We start from the raw sequence: 18722 nt of genomic DNA, 5'->3' as shown, positions 1-18722 counted from the left end.
CTGTAAATTATCGTTTGAATGTATAAACAATCATTGCCATTTTTGACAGTAAGGACATCAGAAAGTTGACAGTCAAGCCAGATTATTTTATTTATGGTGCAGCTTTTTATAATTACAGTAAAACGAAGAAGAAATATTCTGGAAAAATATGCGAAGTAAGCAGAGCATTTTAGTCTTGTCATGCTATCACTACAAATAGCATCATCATTTGCATACCTCAAATGATCTAGCTTAAATAAAAGTGCTGCCATGGAGGATTATTCCTCTCTTAGAGCAGGTGAATGGCTACTGTCAGGCGGTGCGTTGAAGTCCATCAAGTTGCCTTGTTGTCACATGACCAACCGCTGCTGTATCAGAATGCTACATTCTGGCGGGAACTCTCGTTCAACCCTTTTTCGATTACGCATGCACCTCCTGGTACCCTAGCACCTCCAAAACCCTCAAATCTAAACTCCAAATATCCCAGAACAAGCTAGTCAGGTTACTTCTAGACCTCCACCCCAGATCCCCCCTCACTCCTACCCACTTCTCCAAAGTGGACTGGCTCAGGGTGGAGGACAGAGTAAAACAACTTGCACTGAGCCTAGTCTATAAAACCCGCTACACCTCCCTGATACCGAAGTACATGTCAAACTACTTCCTTAATGTAAATGACCGCCATAACCACAACACCAGGGGGCGCTCCACTAACCACGTTAAACCCAGATTACGATCTAACAAAGGTCTTAACTCATTCTCTTTCTATGCCACATCAATGTGGAATGCGCTCCCAACAGGTATAAAAGAAAGGGCATCTCTATCCTCCTTCAAAACCGCAATAAAAGTTCACCTCCAGGCAGCTACAACCCTAAACTATCAATCAAATGCAGATACTTTTTCTTATGCCTTCTGATCTCTCTCTCTCTCTCTCTCTCTCTCTCTCTCTGTCCACTACTTGCTGTCCATATCCTACCAAGTCAGACCTACACTGTTCCAATATCCATTTCTCTGTTCTCAATTGTTGATGACTGATAACAACCAAACGTAACCCCCCCTCCACACCCCAGATTGTAAATAATGTAAATAATTCAATGTGGTTATCTTGTGTGATGACTGTATTATGATGATAGTATATATCTGAATCATGAATCAATTTAAGTGGACCCCGACTTAAACAAGTTGAAAAACTTATTCGGGTGTTACCATTTAGTGGTCAATTGTACGGAATATGTACTTCACTGTGCAACCTACTAATAAAAGTCTCAATCAATCAATCAAAACATGAGCGCATATACAAACGAAAACACTAACCAAAATACTGCTTGGGGATTTCCAAAATAATACCAAATATCTAAGTGTTTCCCACACACACACACACACACACACACTTTCCAAATGCAACATGCAGGAATTTGGACGCACCTTTTGGCGCCTCTTCTCCTTGCGTTTGTCTTCGGTGGCCTGCAGCATCTTCTCCTTCCACAGGTTGAAGAAGTAGGATGGGTCTGTGTAGAACTTGAGAGCGTCCTTCTTGTCATCCCTGGAGAGATGGATGGATGGATGGATGGATGGATGGATGGATGAATGAATGAATGGAGGAGCCCTCATTAAGAGATTCTAGGAGTTCAAGTAGTGACCTGTAGGGGCTGAGGATGTTGAGCGGGGGAGGTTTGTCACAGCGATGGTACATCTCCACCACAGGGTTGGGCACGGACGTCCTGGACACCACCTGCTGGTCCTGGATGGTACTGCTCTTGAATGCCTTCCTCATGTTAATGTCCTGCAGGGAAACTGGAGGAGACGGTGTACATTACATACAGCGGTGTTTCTCAAACAGTGGGGTTATGATGTGTTGTTGATATGACGTGAACGGTAGGGGAGATTCTCATTCTTTGTGTTTACTCTAGTATTCGTGTAAGAATAAATATACAATACCCAAGCCTGAAGCTAGGTGGAAGCAGTGCTTAATCTAATCAGCAGGCTCCCTGCCTGTTCTACCCAGTCGACATAGAAGTAGTAAGTACACAGGAACATGCTATATGTGTACAGAGCTGAGACGGAGAGATTGAGACGTTTGTAATAGGAATGAAAAAAAAAAATGTGGAGACGTGAGGATAACGGAATACAATGCCCCGGAAGTATGACAAAAGACAGACTTTACTGCAATTACAGAAGCAAATGAAGAGAGACTAGTGTGTATTTTATGCCTGATAACGGCAAGCAGCATGAAAGCCAAAGAAATTATGACAGCATCTGTAGATGTAACCGACTCAAGGGACGCATACTACAGTTAAAACATCATTAAAGAGTCACCTTTGCATTACAAGCGACCTTTAAACTCACGCCTCCTTCCTGCCATGAGCTGTACAGGTGTATGGATTCTGATGCAGAAAGGTATTATGGGAATCTGCAAGTGTGTGTGTGTGTGTGTGTGACCGTGTCAGGAATGTGTGTCAATCCTTTGACTCTAGAGGAGATTTAACACTTGTGCAACACTATCCAGGCGCGACCAGATGGCCGCAAACACATGACAATAAGATTAAACCCTGCCCATGTAACATATGCTGCCACCACTGATTTACGAGTGTGTGTGTGTGTGTGTGTGTGTGTGTGTGTGTGTGTGTGTGTGTGTGTGTGTGTGTGTGTGTGAGAGAGAGAGATGTGGAGATATGATCCTATTTATTAGCAGGGAAACAACCTCGATGTTTCAGTTTGGAGTTGAGGGGAAGTTTACGTGATGTGCTGTTTGATCATGTCTTCTTTCGCATGAATAATCGACTAAAAAATGACGCAGGTGTCATTCCGACACATCTCCAAAGAGACCTCCAGACCACAAACACACCTTCCTCCACGGTGGAGTCGAGCTGAGTGACCTTGACCGCCAGCTGGTCCACACGCTCCTGCAAGCTGCTCATCCTTAAGTAGAAGCTGTTGGCTTCGTTGAACAGCTCCCCGAAAATATCCTCGGCATGGCGGCCTGCACACACACACACACAGATACATTTGGAGGGGTCCATACTGTTATGTAAGTGTCTCGCTGCATGATGACATCACCAGACAGCTTGCTTTCCCTCAGTCCACTAGAGGGTGCTAAATTTGCATTACGTACACTGTGTGTTAAAGGATTGGTTACCTCCACCAAAGTTGATTGGAATAGATCCAGATCAGACAACAAATGTAAACGTAGTCGGAAAAAAGGCTTCAATCCCGTGATTTTACTCACTCAAGCCGCCCAGCTGTTTGATGATTGCTGCCAGCGTGCTGTTGGTGACGCACTCCAGCTCGCTGGTCACGCCGTCCGGCAGCGCCCCGCGACATAGGTGCCGGGGCTCTATGTTCCTCTTCACCAGCGGCATGATGCTCCTGGAGTCACATGACCACACACACACAAACAGCAAAGCGTGAAGCAAACATGTGAGAGGAAAGCACTGGGCCCCTCTCCATGCAGGACACAGTTGTTATTTTTGGGTTTCTATTCTGTCACACATTGGCCTTTATTAGGCGCAATCATGCAACATCTTAGTGTGTGCGTGTGTGTATTTGCACACATTAAACTGCCGGAGATGAAGCCCAATAACAGAGTTCAACAAATACATGTGTGAGGTAGACAAACAATTATTTGCAAGCCATTCAGTGATAACCTATAGTCTCATGTCACAAGCTTGGCACACCTATCTCTGGGCAGTTTTGCCCATTCCTCTTGCAGCATCTCTCACACATCATCAGGTTGGATTGTAAACATTGTTTTTCAGGATGTCTCTGTACATTGCTGCATTGTGGACGAAACTGCCCAAAGATAGGTGTAATAAGCTTGAGACATCCATTCAAAAATGTAATTGCTGCCAAAGGTGCATCAACAAAATATTGAGCAAAGGCTGTGAATATTTATAATAATTCGCTTTATTGTCTCAAAGAAATGTGTCTTGGACATCAAGACAGCGTTTTACATACATACATACAAACACACATACAGTTCATCCGACAATACAGTGACGACAGTGAACAGTGCGCAGGTATCAAACATTACACTCCCCCCGTATTGCACTATCCCAATATTGAACTCCTTATTATTGCATCCCGGTTATTACAGTAGTTTTCTGTTAAGTGCTTTGATTGCCAGTGGGACAAATTATGTGCATGTATCTTTTAGTATTTTAGTTTAAAAAAAAAAGTGAAATAAAAAGAAACAAAAAAAAACAATGTGTTACATTGTCATAGTGGGGTATTGTCTGTAGAATTTTGAAGACAAAAATTAATTTATTCCATTTTGGAATAAGGCTGTAACAAACAAAACAAGTGAATGCTTTACGGGTGCACTGTACATGTCACTCAAGTGCTTGCTGTAGTACTAAAACTAAAATAAATAAAAGCCAGGGCATGTGAGGAATATGTGATCAAACACACACCCATTGATAAAAATTGAATTAACCCTCATCTTACACATACACCTTCTGGACAAAAGACACACACTTTTTTTGTTTTTTAACCAAACGTAACAGCCACATTGAAAAGTGTATAAAACGCTATCATGTGCTTCTACATTAGGGTTGCGCCACAAACGATATAAACTAGCTACTGTACATGTATTTGGCCTACAAAAGAGATTTTAACTCCATTGCCCGATCGCGATAATGCACGTTGTTGACATATTCCGTCATGACCCGCAAAACTGAGAGCGACAGGTTGCAACAGGCTGCAATGAAAACGCCATCAAGGGACAGAGACTGAGAAGAAGAGGCAGATAATATATTAATTGAATTACAGAAATAATATCTTGACCGACTGTGTGGGTGACTTGTTGAGGCAGTTCAAGCATACAATACTAGTCAGTAGTTTGTTACATGCTGTAACAGTAATCAGTCGCACGCCATTTGTTTAGCTAGTCGAAAGTCGAGTGAATCCAATGCTTTTTGGTTTGTCATTTATTCAATTAGCTAACTAGTCAACTGGCTGACTGTAACACGCCTGGTACAGCCCTTTACTCCATGCCAGGGGCAAGACTCCGCGTCCGCCGAATGAGAGTGCCAAGCTAAAAGCCATAGCTGTCCAGCGTTAACTCTTAATGCGTCAAGGAGACGGATTAAAGGGGAACTGAATTTTTTGAGAAAATGTTGCCTGTTTCACAATCCTTATGTAAGACAAGAAAACATAAGTCTTTTAATTTTGAGGATTCTGAAGACAAAAAAAAATAAACGCTTGCAAGATGCAGCTAATGGTAGTCACCATTGTAGTCTTCAAAGACCTCCATACACGCTGCAAGTATATATTGTAGTAACGGACATGTTCATAATAATATGTATATAGTGAAATATTTACCATATTTTGGTCATTTTTGGCATTACCAGAACTTTTTCCTCAGCGCATTTATTTCAGTGCCCACATCAGCGCAATTCTGATCTGTGTTCCTACTTCCGGCAACAAACGCAAGTGTGTTCTAATCATGGAAGACTTGGTAATAGATGACGAAGATGGCCATTTTTGGACAACCTTATCTTTTTGAACCTGAGTATACGGAGGATGAACTGCGAAGAGAGGGTGAGACGTCGGAGCAGACGGAAGACGAGAGTCAGGACCGGTGAAACTTGGTCATGGTGTAAATGTGGAACTTGGAGCCAAGCTGAGCCCACAGATATGGAGTGCATACCTAAAATCAACTGGAAAAAGACGTCCCCCGTCAGCTGGACCAAATGGACAAATGTCCATCGAGTGAGTCACTATATTAGTAATCATGATACACGCAGTACGTCATGCTTGATAGTACAACTACATACACTGTCGAGCTAGCTGTGTACAAACAAAACATGAAATGTGGCCAGATACTGTAATATGATTGTTTCAGTCCAGGGGTGCTCATTACGTCGATCGCGATCTACCGGTCGATCGCGATCTACCGGTCGATCGCGGAGGGTGTGTCAGTCGATCCCCAGCCAGGCATTAAAAAAATAGTCCTAAAAATGAGCGATCATAAATCTTCACTATGACGTCACTTTCGTCACTTGATTGACATTCACGGCACCCGAGGGTCTTCTGAGATGACGCTGGCTGCTGCCAGCTCGTTATTAAGAAAAAATTACCGACAGGAAGGTGAGAAACTCTTTTTATTTCAACAGACTCTGGCGCCGTACCTGTCATCAAAACTCCAAAGACCGACTGCACAGTTGCACAATAAAAGCTCTGCTTCATCCTGCCTGCGCTAACAAAATAAGAGTCTCAGAAAGCTGGCGTGCACAAGATAGCAAGCTACGGAGTTTGCCGCCAATGTATTTCTTGTAAAGTGTATACAAAGGAGTACGGAAGCTGGACAAATAAGATGCCAAAAACCAACCACTTTCATGTGGTATTGGACAGAAAGGAGGACTTTTTTTCTCCTCCATTTGAAAATGCGGACGTTATCAGCACCACTGTCTGATTCCTATCAATGCAATTCATCAGAATCCGGTAATACACCAACTTATATTCTTGTCTTCATGAAAGAAAGGAATCTATATGTGTTAAACAAAACATACCTTTAACTTGTTAACAATATTAACTATATGTGTTAAACATGCTTGCATTATCTTTAAACACCTTTAACTTGTTAACAATATTAACTATATGTATTAAACATTCTTGTATTATCATTAAACACCTTTAATTTATTAACAATATTAACTATATGTGTTAAACATGCTTGCATTATCATTAAACACCTTTAACTTGTTAACAAACATATATTTCATAAATAAGTAAATATAAATTATATATATGAATGAGGTAGATCCCCGCGACTTGATCAATTGAAAAGTAGCTCGCCTGCAAAAAAAGTGTGAGCACCCCTGTTTCAGTCAGTACAGATTGGTGTCCTATCACATTGTGTTGTGCATTACAAACACAAAAGCTATTCAGCTGCTGACGCAGAAGCTATCTTAAGGCGACTGCCATAGCATGCCGTCGTGAGGCGATTTATAACTACGCTAGAAAAACAGTACCTCGGTGTTCGCTCTTACAATAATGTCGCTACAGCTTGGTTATTATACAGTTTACAGAATGTACATGAAGTATTGTTGGCGGTGATTTGGGGGCAGAATGGATTGCTCCCATTAGCTGCATTGCTAGCCCCCTGGAATGAGCAGATTACAAATTAGAATGCAAAACTAAAAGCCGAAAAACATGTGTTGTCTTTCATAAGGATTGTGAATGATAGGCAACATTCCTCAAAAAGTGCAGTTCCCCTTTAAACAACGTACATTACACGATGCTATGACGGATGACAGTTCTAGTTTGTCAATCAAATCTACTAGCTGATGGTGTATGTGCTTGGGGCAGCACAGTGACACAGAGCCTCACAAAACAAAGGTCCTGGGTTTGATCCTCGGGCTCTGGGTTTTTCTGTGTGGAGTTTGCATGTTCTCCGTGTAACTGTGTGGGTTCCCTCCAGGTACTCCAGCTTCCCACCACCTCCAAAGACATGCACCTGGGGATAGGTGGATTAGCAACACTAAATTGGCCCTAGTGTGGGAATGTGAGTGTGAATGTTGTCCATCTGTGTTGACGTTGGGCAAATTCCAAACGGATGTATGATGGATGACAAGTATAAAATTTTAGTTGCATTGGCGAAGGTCGTGTTTCCCAGAATGCTAATTAATAAGAAACGGCAGAAGCAGCGCGCAGAAAAGGGATATTTAATCTAATAACAAGGCACAATACACTAACGGGGCTCACGTTACACTTAGCATCGCTTCAAAACAACAAAGGTAGTTGAGTCAGTAAACATGAAAAACTTACTGTAGCAACAACAGGCAGCCAGCACAAAACATTACTGTCGCCAGTGGCGAACAATGGATCTGCAAGGAAGGCAGGGTGACACTCTCATTCGAAGCTCTCTGATTAGTGATCAAGAGACGGTGAGCTTCCTGATCACTAATCAGCGTCCTCATAACCAGAATTTAAACAAAAGGACCGCTGAAACGGAAAGAGACCTTAAACATAGGAAAGCTTTTAACCAACACAAAACGAGACATGACCTGGCGGACAGGTCACGACAACAAGTTGGTTTTATAAATATATAAATAAATTTTCGGGATTTGTGCAGATCCCAAATACACAAAACGGGTACCAATAGGTGTGAAATGTTAATTTTGCATAAAAGGTCCCCTTTCAGCCATCTCTCTGCTGTTCATGCCCCACACACTCACACGCCACATCACCTGCAGAATGACCTGCATCTGCACCGCTTTCATGTGTAGTCAAATGGAGCAGTCTTGCTGAAACATCCATCCATTTTTCTACCGCTTGTCCCTTTCGGGGTCGTGGAGGTTCTGGAGCCCATCTCAGCTGAATTCGGGGTACACTTTTTTATTTAGCCTTTATTTAACCAGGTAAAAATCCCATTGAGATCAAGGATCTCTTTTCCAAGGGAGACCTGGCCAAGAGGGCAGCAGCAAAGTTACATTAAAAACAGTAAACAACACATAAAACATCACATTTACAACATTAAAACTTGCTCACATGACACATGTGCATACAGACAAGATAGACTGCAGTCCTTTCACAGAAGCTTTAAACTCATTCAATGTAACAAGGGTTTGAAGTTTAATATTCGATTGTAGGTTATTCCAACCCTTTGGTGCTGAAAACCTAAATGCTTTCTTGCCCAGATCAGTTCTTACTTTGGGGACGACAAATTGCAGAACATTCATTGAACGAAGATTGTGACTTCCTTGTTTCTTTGTTAAAAGACAGGACAGATAATATGGAGTGATACCCAGAATGGTTTTGTAGATGAAAACATACCAATGATTGAGGCATCGAGCACAGTCCAGTTAACCATTGAGTATAATACGCAATGGTGCGTAAGGGGAGCGCAGTTGGTGATGAATCTCAGTGCCCCGTGGTACACACTATCCAGCTTGTGGAGACAACCAGCAGTAGCATTCATGTACAACACGTCTCCATAGTCAATAACAGGTAAAAAGGTTGTTTAGTTACACCTTGGACAAATCGCCACCTCAACGCAGGCTGGCTGAAACGATGTCTGCATATTTAACTCATTAAACAAATCTCTTCAAAGCAGCAAAAAAAATAAAAATATTGAAGCTTATTTAAAATCGAATGTTTCAATTTAATCGATGAATCGTTGCAACCCTTTGGTCCATTCACCAAAAAATAAGCCAACTCTTCGTCCCTTGTGTCAAGTATGACATCGATATTAACATTAGTCTTAACACATCTATTTGCGTGGATAATGTCAAGGCCCTGAGCGTAAAATTACACTTATTAGCTTTCTTTCTCCAAAAAGATGAGTTTACTGTCTTAATACACAAAATTCCCCAATATTATAATTTGCTGTCAAAATTGGATCTCGAAATGAACATTCACGCGTTCATTTTGTCTTGTATTGACTATTGCAATTATTTTTTCACTCTTTTCAACAGGTCGACGCTAAAGTGACGGTACAAAATGCGGCTCCCAGACTTTTGACCGGTGCACCCAAATCATCCCACATTACCCCAAGTCTCAATTTGGCTTCTGGTCAAATTCCGCATAGAGTTTAAGATTTCAGTCCAGACTTAACGTGCGTTGCATGGTGGGGCCCCTCAGTACATCACTGATTTATTGTTTCCCTATACACTTCAGGGTGCAGCCTCCGGTCTCCTAAAGATCCCAAAAAAACAATTTAAAACTCTGCATTCCAGGCTATAGCTCCCAGACTCTGGAACAACTTGCACCACTCCCTCTGTGAGCTTGATTGTGTTGACATCTTTAAAAAAAAACATTTGGAGACTTCTCTTTTCAGTAAATCTTTTAGTTATTGCACCTTCTATCATTTTTAATCCACTTTTTAGCCTTTTCATGTTTCCCTGTGTTTTAACTGAATTGTTTTAATTTACCTGTTTTGTACGGTGCTTTGTGATTTCATCTGTGAAAAGCACTTTATAAATAAAATGTACTTACTACAATTATAACATCACTAATATTTCTATGGTGTTAATGTCAGAATAACGTTGAATCCTACACAAATGCCTTTAGTTAAAATGCCTTTAATATTGACAGCATTTCTTAACAGCGATGTAGCGCACCATGACTCCACCTCTCCAAACAATTTCCACCTCTGTCTCCAGGAACATTTTTGTTCCAGAACTAAATTGTTTGTGGACTTTTGGTGAAAAAAGGATTTTAGGCATTGAAAGCACACACCTACAGTACATGTCCACATACACATCCATGGCACACAAACATACCCACAATATAAAGGTTCTACTAGTATACTGTATGATGGAGGCAACACTAATGCGAGTGGGAATGAGGCAAAGGAAGGAATGGAAGGAGCATGGAAGAGTTGTCATGGCAACACACTGACAGGTCCCCAGCAGAAGTAGAATTGTGGAAATAGAACGACACAGACAGCTGAGAGGAGGATGGACAGATAAAGAAATGGTGGATGGACACATGGCTGGATGGATGCATGGATGATGGCAGTGAACAAAGACCCTCATCATCATGGTCATAATCATAATCATGATGATGATCAGAGTGTTGTGCAGACAAGCAACAAAACAGACGTGGACTGGCTGGCTAATGCTCTTAAATCTCAGTCTGCACTGTTCTGAGCCTCCCCCCTCCTCTTTGTCCTTTCTTGACGTAGTGATCACTGGAAATTAGCTCTACATGATGCTAATGGGAAAGACATGCTCAGTAGCTTCTTGATGACATAATTAGAGGATAGACTGTTGATTTACTTTTTCAAAGCGACACTCAGAAATGATCAAATCAAGCAAAATGTGTCTAGGTCTAACACGACATTAACCTTTATGACCCAACTTTTCCACTACAGAGGGGCCTGGGACCCACTCAAAAATTAACACTAAATTAGTAATCTTACTCTTGATTTAAATTGTATTCAATCATTATAGCTAACCTATTTAACCACATAAACTTTGTCAAATTGTTTGTGTTATCTAGACTTAGGTCAAGCTTATGACAAAAATAAGTTATAACCAGCGTTGGGACTAATGCGTTAGAAAGTAACACGTTACTGTAACGCCGTTAGTTTCGGCGGTAACTAGTAATCTAACGCATTATTTTTTATATTCAGTAACTCAGTTACCGTTACTACATGATGCGTTATTTTACGTTATTTTTTATGTAGTATCGGCTAGAAACAGAAGATCTGAGTGTGTTTTGTTGCAGCGCTGCGGTGTCGTTCTTCTGAATCTCGTGTCACACGGAGGAGGCGCGCTGTGTGTGTGTCTGGGTGTGGGGAGGGGAGGGGTGCGCGCAGCAGCATTCGTGAGGGAGGGGCGGTGACAGAGAGAGCGAGATAGTTGTTAACACGCATGCGTGGCCAGGCTCAGCTTTTTATCGATAGATTTATCAGATTTTATTTTTTATTATCTATAGCAGGGGTGTCAAAAGTGAGCCCCGGAGGCCATTTGCAGCCCACAGCTAATGTTTTAAAGGCCCACAGCACATTCTAAAAATACTATTAAAATAAACAAAAACATAACAAAAGTGAAATAAAAAAGCTTAAAGGTGAAATGTAATTTAGAAAAAGTTGCAATGTTGACTAATAAAACAAAGCTGTTTTTTTTCTTCTTTCAAACTGTCATTGCTCAAAACATAATATTGAATCAAAATCAATGTTATTATGAATTATAGTACACACACTCTGTCAATTCTCTTATATACTCTTTCATTCTAGACTTCTAGAGTGTTTGGTTATCACATAACTCTAAATGTATAGAATATAAAGTTCACAAACATAAAGAGTGATCCTAGTGGGCCAGGCCAATATTTCCTTATCTCTATACTAAAACTGGGGAAATGTGTAGAGTGTTCTGGGCTTCAGACATGTTTTTATTTCAGAATTCCTTGACAGAAAAAATGCCTGGTTAGGCTTTGGTATGTAAAAATACAGTTAAAGTACCTATTTGGTTTACAGCTATGTTGTTATTATGCTGTTTGTTACTTATGTATGTCATGTTGCAGCTATTTAAAATAGTTTTGTCAATTTGTTCTGGCCTGAAATAAGTTGGCCCTTTGAAACATATGTTTGTCTTTGTGTGTTATATGTAGACCACATTGCTTAGCAGAGTTCAGTGATGCAAATGCATGTCAAGTTGATCAACAGATTGTATTATTCTCCAGTGTAATAACAGTACTGAAATGAAGGCAAAAAGGGCATTAATGGGAGCTTTAAAAAAAAAAAGAAAAGAAAAAAATAAGTAACTAAATAGTTACTTTTCACAGTAACACATTACTTTTTGGTGTAAGTAACTGAGTTAGTAACTGAGTTACTTTTGAAATAAAGTAACTAGTAACTGTTACTAGTTACTGGTTTTCAGTAACTAACCCAACACTGGTTATAACCAGGGTTTCCCTCAGATTGCCAATATTCTTGTGGTGGGGGCGGGGCTAGGAGTGGGGTGTGGTCAACATGACATCATAATATAATTTGAATAATCAGCGCTTTAAAAAGGCTAATCAATATTATACGTACATACATTTAAAGACAAATCTGTGTTATTAGTAACTAGTATTACATATATTATTTTAGTGTATCATTTTTCTCTATTTTTAAAATGTTGATGCTTATTGTACAATGTGATACACGCTACACTTTTTAAATAATTTTTGAAGTTTCTAGAGACTTTTAGTGACTTTTTATTCTCTCATTATTAAAAACGACAAGCAACAAAGCTACCATCTTTTTCTGCTGTTATTGGAGAATGTACACGTGTTAAGAGACTCTTGACTCGATGTTCGAGACAAACAGCAAGAGCTTCAGTAAGCCTGCTTCTCCAGCTCTCTTTTCACTGTGCTACTAATATTTGCATAGTTTGTAGATCATTGTACGCGGCTGTATCTCAGATAAATTAAAGTACGTCCACATCACAGACATGCTGCCTCTGCTCCAATCGCGTGCGTCTTGGTTGCGTCATCACAACATCCTGTTTAGGCAGTTCTGTTTTGGTCATCAGTCTTTTTTCGGTGGCCACATTTTCGGTGCATCACTTGTCAATGGTAGGCAAATAAGCTATATATATCCATTGATACAAGATATTACTTACATTAGTTTTCACGTAAAAAAAAAAAGCCTAATTTTTAAGGTGTGGCGGCTTTTATTTTGCCGTGGCGAGGTGCCACAATCAATTACATGTAAGGGAAACCCTGCTAAACATTACAAAAATACATTCACATAGAATTATGCTGTGCTAAAATAAGGAAATTCTAACTAAATTAATAATACATATTAATGTATGTTTTTTTCAATAGAACTTAAAATTTAAGTGCACATGAAAATACAGGTTCACCACGTTAGTCATAATTTTTGCGCTGAAGAAACTTCTCATTTATTTTAGCTCCAGAAATGTATTGGTTGTTTAATATTGTCATTACTGCCACAAGTGGTGGAAAATTGTATTACAACTGAGTACCTCTTTGGCCCATATGGACCACAGCTGAAAAACAGATATTTTTTGGCGGCCCCCTAGGGGGCACTAATGGCCCAGCAAAGGGCTAGGGCCTTATGGTTAAACATTGATGTTGTCTGATATTTTGGTTACCTGTTTTTTTGTCTCTGTGTTTTTCAAACATTGCAAACTTTGATTTTGGGTGTTGTATTTTTTGGTGCTGTCATACGATTACTTTAAAAAAAAATCTCATTAATCACACTTTTGAATTTGGATTAATCATCATTAAACTCAAATTTCGACACTTGAACAATTCTTAAAGTACATTGTACAATAAGCAACAACAATTGAACATATGGCAAAACGATATGAAAATATATCGTAATACTAAAAAACTGATTTGTTTTTAAATGCATGTATACATTTTTTTAGCCTTTTTATGAAATCCAATGGACTTTATTTATACACCACATTTTAGTAAACAATAAAAGTTTCACAAAGTACTGCACAGGAGTTAAAACACATTTAGAAGCATGATAAAACTAAGGAGTCAATTTAAAAAACAATAGTGAAAAAAACTTTTTTTAAATAAAATCATATATATATATATATAGGGACGGTGTGGCGAAGTTGGTAGAGTGGCTGTGCCAGCAATCGGAGTGTTGCTGGTTACTGGGGTTCAATTCCCACCTTCTACCTTCCTAGTCACGTCCGTTGTGTCCTTGGGCAAGACACTTCACCCTTTGCCTCTGATGGCTGCTGGTTAGCGCCTTGCATGGCAGCTCCCGCTATCAGTGTGTGAATGTGTGTGTGAGCGCTTTGAGTACCTTGAAGGCAGAAAAGCGCTATACAAGTATAACCCATTTATCATTTATTTATATATATATATATATATATATATATATATATATATATATATATATATATATATATATATATATATATATATATATATATATATATATATATATATATATAGTATAGGTGATTTAAAATACAAATCTGTGATCCACAATAGAAAAAGGAGAAAGTGTGGAATCCAATGAACCCTTGTACCTAAGTTACGGTCAGAGCGAAAAAAGATATGTCCTGCACTGCACTGTAGTCCTTCACTCTCACTTTCCTCATCCACAAATCTTTCATCCTCGCTCAAATTAATGGGGTGATCGTCGCTTTCTCGGTCCGAATCTCTCTCGCTGCATTGTAAACAATGGGGAAATGTGAGGAGTCCTTCCTCCGGTGACGTCACGCTACTTCCGGTATAGGCAAGGCTTTTTTTAATCAGCGACCAAAAGTTGCGACCTTTATAGTCGTTGTTCTCTACTAAATCCTTTCAGCAAAAATATGACAATATCGCGGAATGATCAAGTGTGACACATAGAATGGATATGCTATCCCTGTTTAAATAAAAAAAAATCATTTCAGTAGGCCTTTAAGATAGCTAACGTTAGTCTGTTAGTTTATCAAAATGGCGTTATCAATTAAGGTTAATTCTGTAGTTTTAATTTAATAGGGTAATACTAACCGTCAGGAGTTTTACCACAGTTGTCATGAATACCGTTTATCGTTACAGCTCTAAATGTAATATGATAATGCTATAATAAATATATTTTGTATTACTTTAATAAATGATTATGTAGTTGCTTTGATGTCAATGAAAATTAAGCTTGAGCTTTTTTATTATTCTGCCAAGGCATCAAAACAGAGCAAGATCAATTCAAAGCCCAACCCCCACCGCGTCATCAACTACTTCTGGCCTCCTTTTCTCCTCTCATCCTCCCCCCGTCTTTTATGTCAGCATCTACCGAAAATAATCCTAATTACGATTAGCATGCACCCACAATCCTGTCAAAAAAACACGAAGAACTCATTACGGAGATCATTTCAGCACATCTGTAGCCACTAAGCTAATTCCATCGAGCCCCTCCATAAACTGTGAATGGAAGGAAAACAAAACACCTAGCAAACGAATCAAAAGTAACTTTGTTGAACACAAAAAGTTGTCATTTTCAGTGTCTGTGCTTATGATCAGTAATGGGGATGAATGCAGTGTGTGTGTGTGTGTGTGTGTGTGTGTGTGTGTGTGTGTGTGTGTGTGTGTGTGTGTGTGTGTGTGTGTGTGTGTGTGTGTGTGTGTGTGTGTCGGCCCTCCCCTCAGCCCACCGTGACCCGGTCCCTCACAATTAAATGTGTTGGCCTCAGCGCGACTGCAACAAGTCATCCGTGATCACGCTCAGGGGGCCAAACTGGGTGTACTGGTGCGGCCGCAGCGTGGAGACATGAGAGACTGGGATGTTTTGTGTCCCAGTTTTCCATGTTCCCACTATGAGTTGGATGGCAGGGAATGAGACAAGACAAGTGAGCAAGCACGTTAGATGTAAAAAAAAGCACTTGTGACTAGTAAAACAGCAGCATAACAAATATGAGTATGGTTTCAAGCGCTTGTAAGACACAATCACGTTTGTCCACATAAACACTATTACTATAGTAACTCTGAAGGAAGTCACTTAGGCTGAATATACAACACCCACAGAAAGAGAAAATGTGAAAAATTGTGATCATCCAGATGGTCTCTTTGTGTTGAGCTGTTTCAAATTGCAAAATGCTGTGCTTTTTTTTATTTACATTTTTGTATTTTTTATTTTTCTGTCCTTTCCAGCTAATCAGGCAAATCATATAGTTGATGTAGATGCTAGGGATGTCTTGATCCGATATTTGGTTAGGATCGGCCACCGATATGTGCCAAAAAATGCGTATAGGCAAGGCATGGGAAAATGCCGATCCAGATCCAGTTTTTAAAAAAATTCCAGTCCGTGTTATCCAATGCACAGATTTAAATAAAAATTTAAATTTAAAAAATCATTTCAGTAGGCTTTTCTGCTGCTCCCTAATTTCCGTTCCGCATTTTCCAGCACACCTTCAACACATCCACAGGTCTGTGTCCTAACCGTTAAGACGGCCATGTGAATTAAAAGTTACCGGTAAAAATGTCAGCTGTCTCTGTGCGATATAGAAAATGACTATATCGTGATATTCGAGTATACGTTCTCACGCAGTTGCTTTTAGCTGCTGGCATTACACGACAGGCTCGTCCCACTCCTTCTTGTGTCTGCTTCTTACAGACAGCAAGCGCAGCTTTTTACACACGTCACATAGTGTCACGTCATAAGTCACATACGTATACGCCCTCTCCCAGCAGAGAGGTAGCAGCACGGCTAACGTTAGCTGTGATGCTGGCATAGCCGTGTGAGCGGTAATAATGAAGGAAGAATTAATTCATTCCCAAGAAAAACAGCAGGGGGTCCATCGTCTGGCGGTGGTTTGGCTTCAAGTGGGAATATGACGAACAGACAACCGTAATTTGTCAAGTGTGGGGCAAAAGCGTTGCTATAAAAAGTAGCATTACTGCTAATATGTAGCATCAATTGAAAAGTACCCTGCTAGAAAATGAAGAGTGTTTGAAACTCCGCACGTCAACATCTCCATTGTGTATTATTCAAACTCACCTAATTCAGCTGGCTAGTTGTTATCAAGAGTACTAAAACCCTTTTCAACATGAATCTGACAACTCAGTAGGCTAAATAACTTTAAACTTTAATACATGCTCGGCCAGTATCGGCCAGTATCTGTATCGGATCGGAAGTGCAAAAACCTGGATCGGGACATTCCTAGTAGATGCCCATATCGGCTGTACAGATTTACTTTACAAAAGAGAAGTGTGGGATACCTATCTTGTTGCCTTACTTGTATTTGACTTTATTCAATTGATTTATATTATTCTTTGGTGCAGCCGGGCCGGAGCAGGAGGGGATAGAAAGAGGGGGAAAAAAAGGAAGACAGAGGGGGAAATTTCGGGGATAAGACAAAAAGACAACAAACACAACAGTAACTAACAACAACAGAACAGCATCAGTGAATAGTGTATGTACAGTGTTTCCCATAAACTGCCAAGATACCTGTGGCGGTGGGGGCGTGGCTATGGGCGTGGCTATGGGCGTGGTCATCATGGCATCGGAAAATTTGCATAATTCACTTTCTCTAAAAAGGCTAAAAAAATGTATACTTACTAATTAATAATAACAGTTTTGTTTTAAACGTCCATCCATCCATCCATCCATTTTACAATATAATTACAACACTTTATGTACATATTTATATACAGATTTGAACAATAAGTTATTCACTGAAATATATTTATTAATTGTGGTTCTTACAAAAAATATATCTTATAAAATATAAAAGCTAAAATGTCTCTTAAAGCTCTGCCCCTTTAATTAGTGCATACTAAATAATTTACCTTTAGCCTACTACTACAACCATATTATTTACCAGCAACATAAAGTGAAACAGAGGCAGAGGTGTCCTGCCACAGTCAGTAACACATAAACAGAAAACAGTAGTGGTGGTAGATAGACACAGAGCTTCATCAAACATCTGATCCACTGAACAAAAAGCTCCAAAAATCTTGAACTTTAGACTGCCATCAGTTTTACTCCCTACACTTAACTATGTGTTTCCTACTGCCTGCAGACTTTGCACCCTTTGTTATATACACATGTTGTGTTTCTAATATAAATACATTTAATAAAGTCAAATACAAATAAGGCAACAAGAGAAGTATCCTACACTTCTCTTTTGTAAAGTAAATCTGAACAGCCGATATGGACATCTACATCAACTATATGATTTGCCTGTGAAGCTGGACAGGACAAAAAAAAAAAAAAAAGTTTTTTTTAATTAATAGTAATTCTTTCGTGGCGGGCCGCCACAAATAAATGAATGTGTGGGAAACACTGATGTACAAATATGATGGTAAAAGTGATCGCAAAGATGCAGTTAGTGAAATAAATAACACAGAAATGACAATGAACATTATTACACTACAAATGGAGCAATACCAATAAAAATAACACTGACAATGAATAATAACAATAATTACCTCTATTATCAACAATACAATTGTTTCAAATGCAACAATACATATATGTAATGATAACTTGAAATACAAAAGAAAGCAGATAATGGAGGGGAAGAAAGAGAAGCGAACTGTATTAACCTTGTAGATTGTTATTGTAACAATAGGTTACGCTTCGTCAGTGTGCCATGTGTTACCCAGTTTCCCGTAGGGCAACAACGTTAACATATGTTTGATGAAACGTGATATGCATGAGTGTATGTATGTATATGTGCTTGCATATGTGTGCTGTGTGCTTTAAGTACCAGGATGTTACAAAAATGGTGAGTTTGCGGCAAATCCTCACCATCTGACTGATAACTCATGTAATAGCTTAGCTATGTAGCAAAACAAAATGGACAAACTCAAGTGGTTGCAATTAAGACTTAAAAAGAAGA

General features: G+C 39.6%; 1 protein-coding gene across 3 annotated transcripts in view; it reads right to left on the bottom strand.

Annotated features, from left to right (window-relative positions):
* The window catches only part of zgc:109889 (uncharacterized protein LOC553542 homolog), a 37927-nt gene that overhangs the window by 7445 nt on the left and 11760 nt on the right, over positions 1–18722 (bottom strand). For all 3 annotated transcript variants that reach the window (XM_062065910.1, XM_062065909.1, XM_062065911.1), the window contains exons 2-5: positions 3203–3342; positions 2822–2956; positions 1617–1770; positions 1402–1519 (exon numbers count right to left, since the gene is read on the bottom strand). In XM_062065910.1, the coding sequence (XP_061921894.1) occupies positions 1402–1519; positions 1617–1770; positions 2822–2956; positions 3203–3335 (540 nt within the window). In that variant the 5' untranslated portion in view covers positions 3336–3342. The remainder of the gene's footprint in view (positions 1–1401; positions 1520–1616; positions 1771–2821; positions 2957–3202; positions 3343–18722) is intronic.

The sequence above is a fragment of the Entelurus aequoreus genome, linkage group LG12, assembly GCF_033978785.1.
Source record: "Entelurus aequoreus isolate RoL-2023_Sb linkage group LG12, RoL_Eaeq_v1.1, whole genome shotgun sequence".
Classification (NCBI taxonomy): Eukaryota; Metazoa; Chordata; class Actinopteri; order Syngnathiformes; family Syngnathidae; genus Entelurus; species Entelurus aequoreus.
The sequence above is the reverse complement of the archived record's forward strand: the minus strand, read 5'-3'. Positions and strand labels throughout refer to the sequence as shown.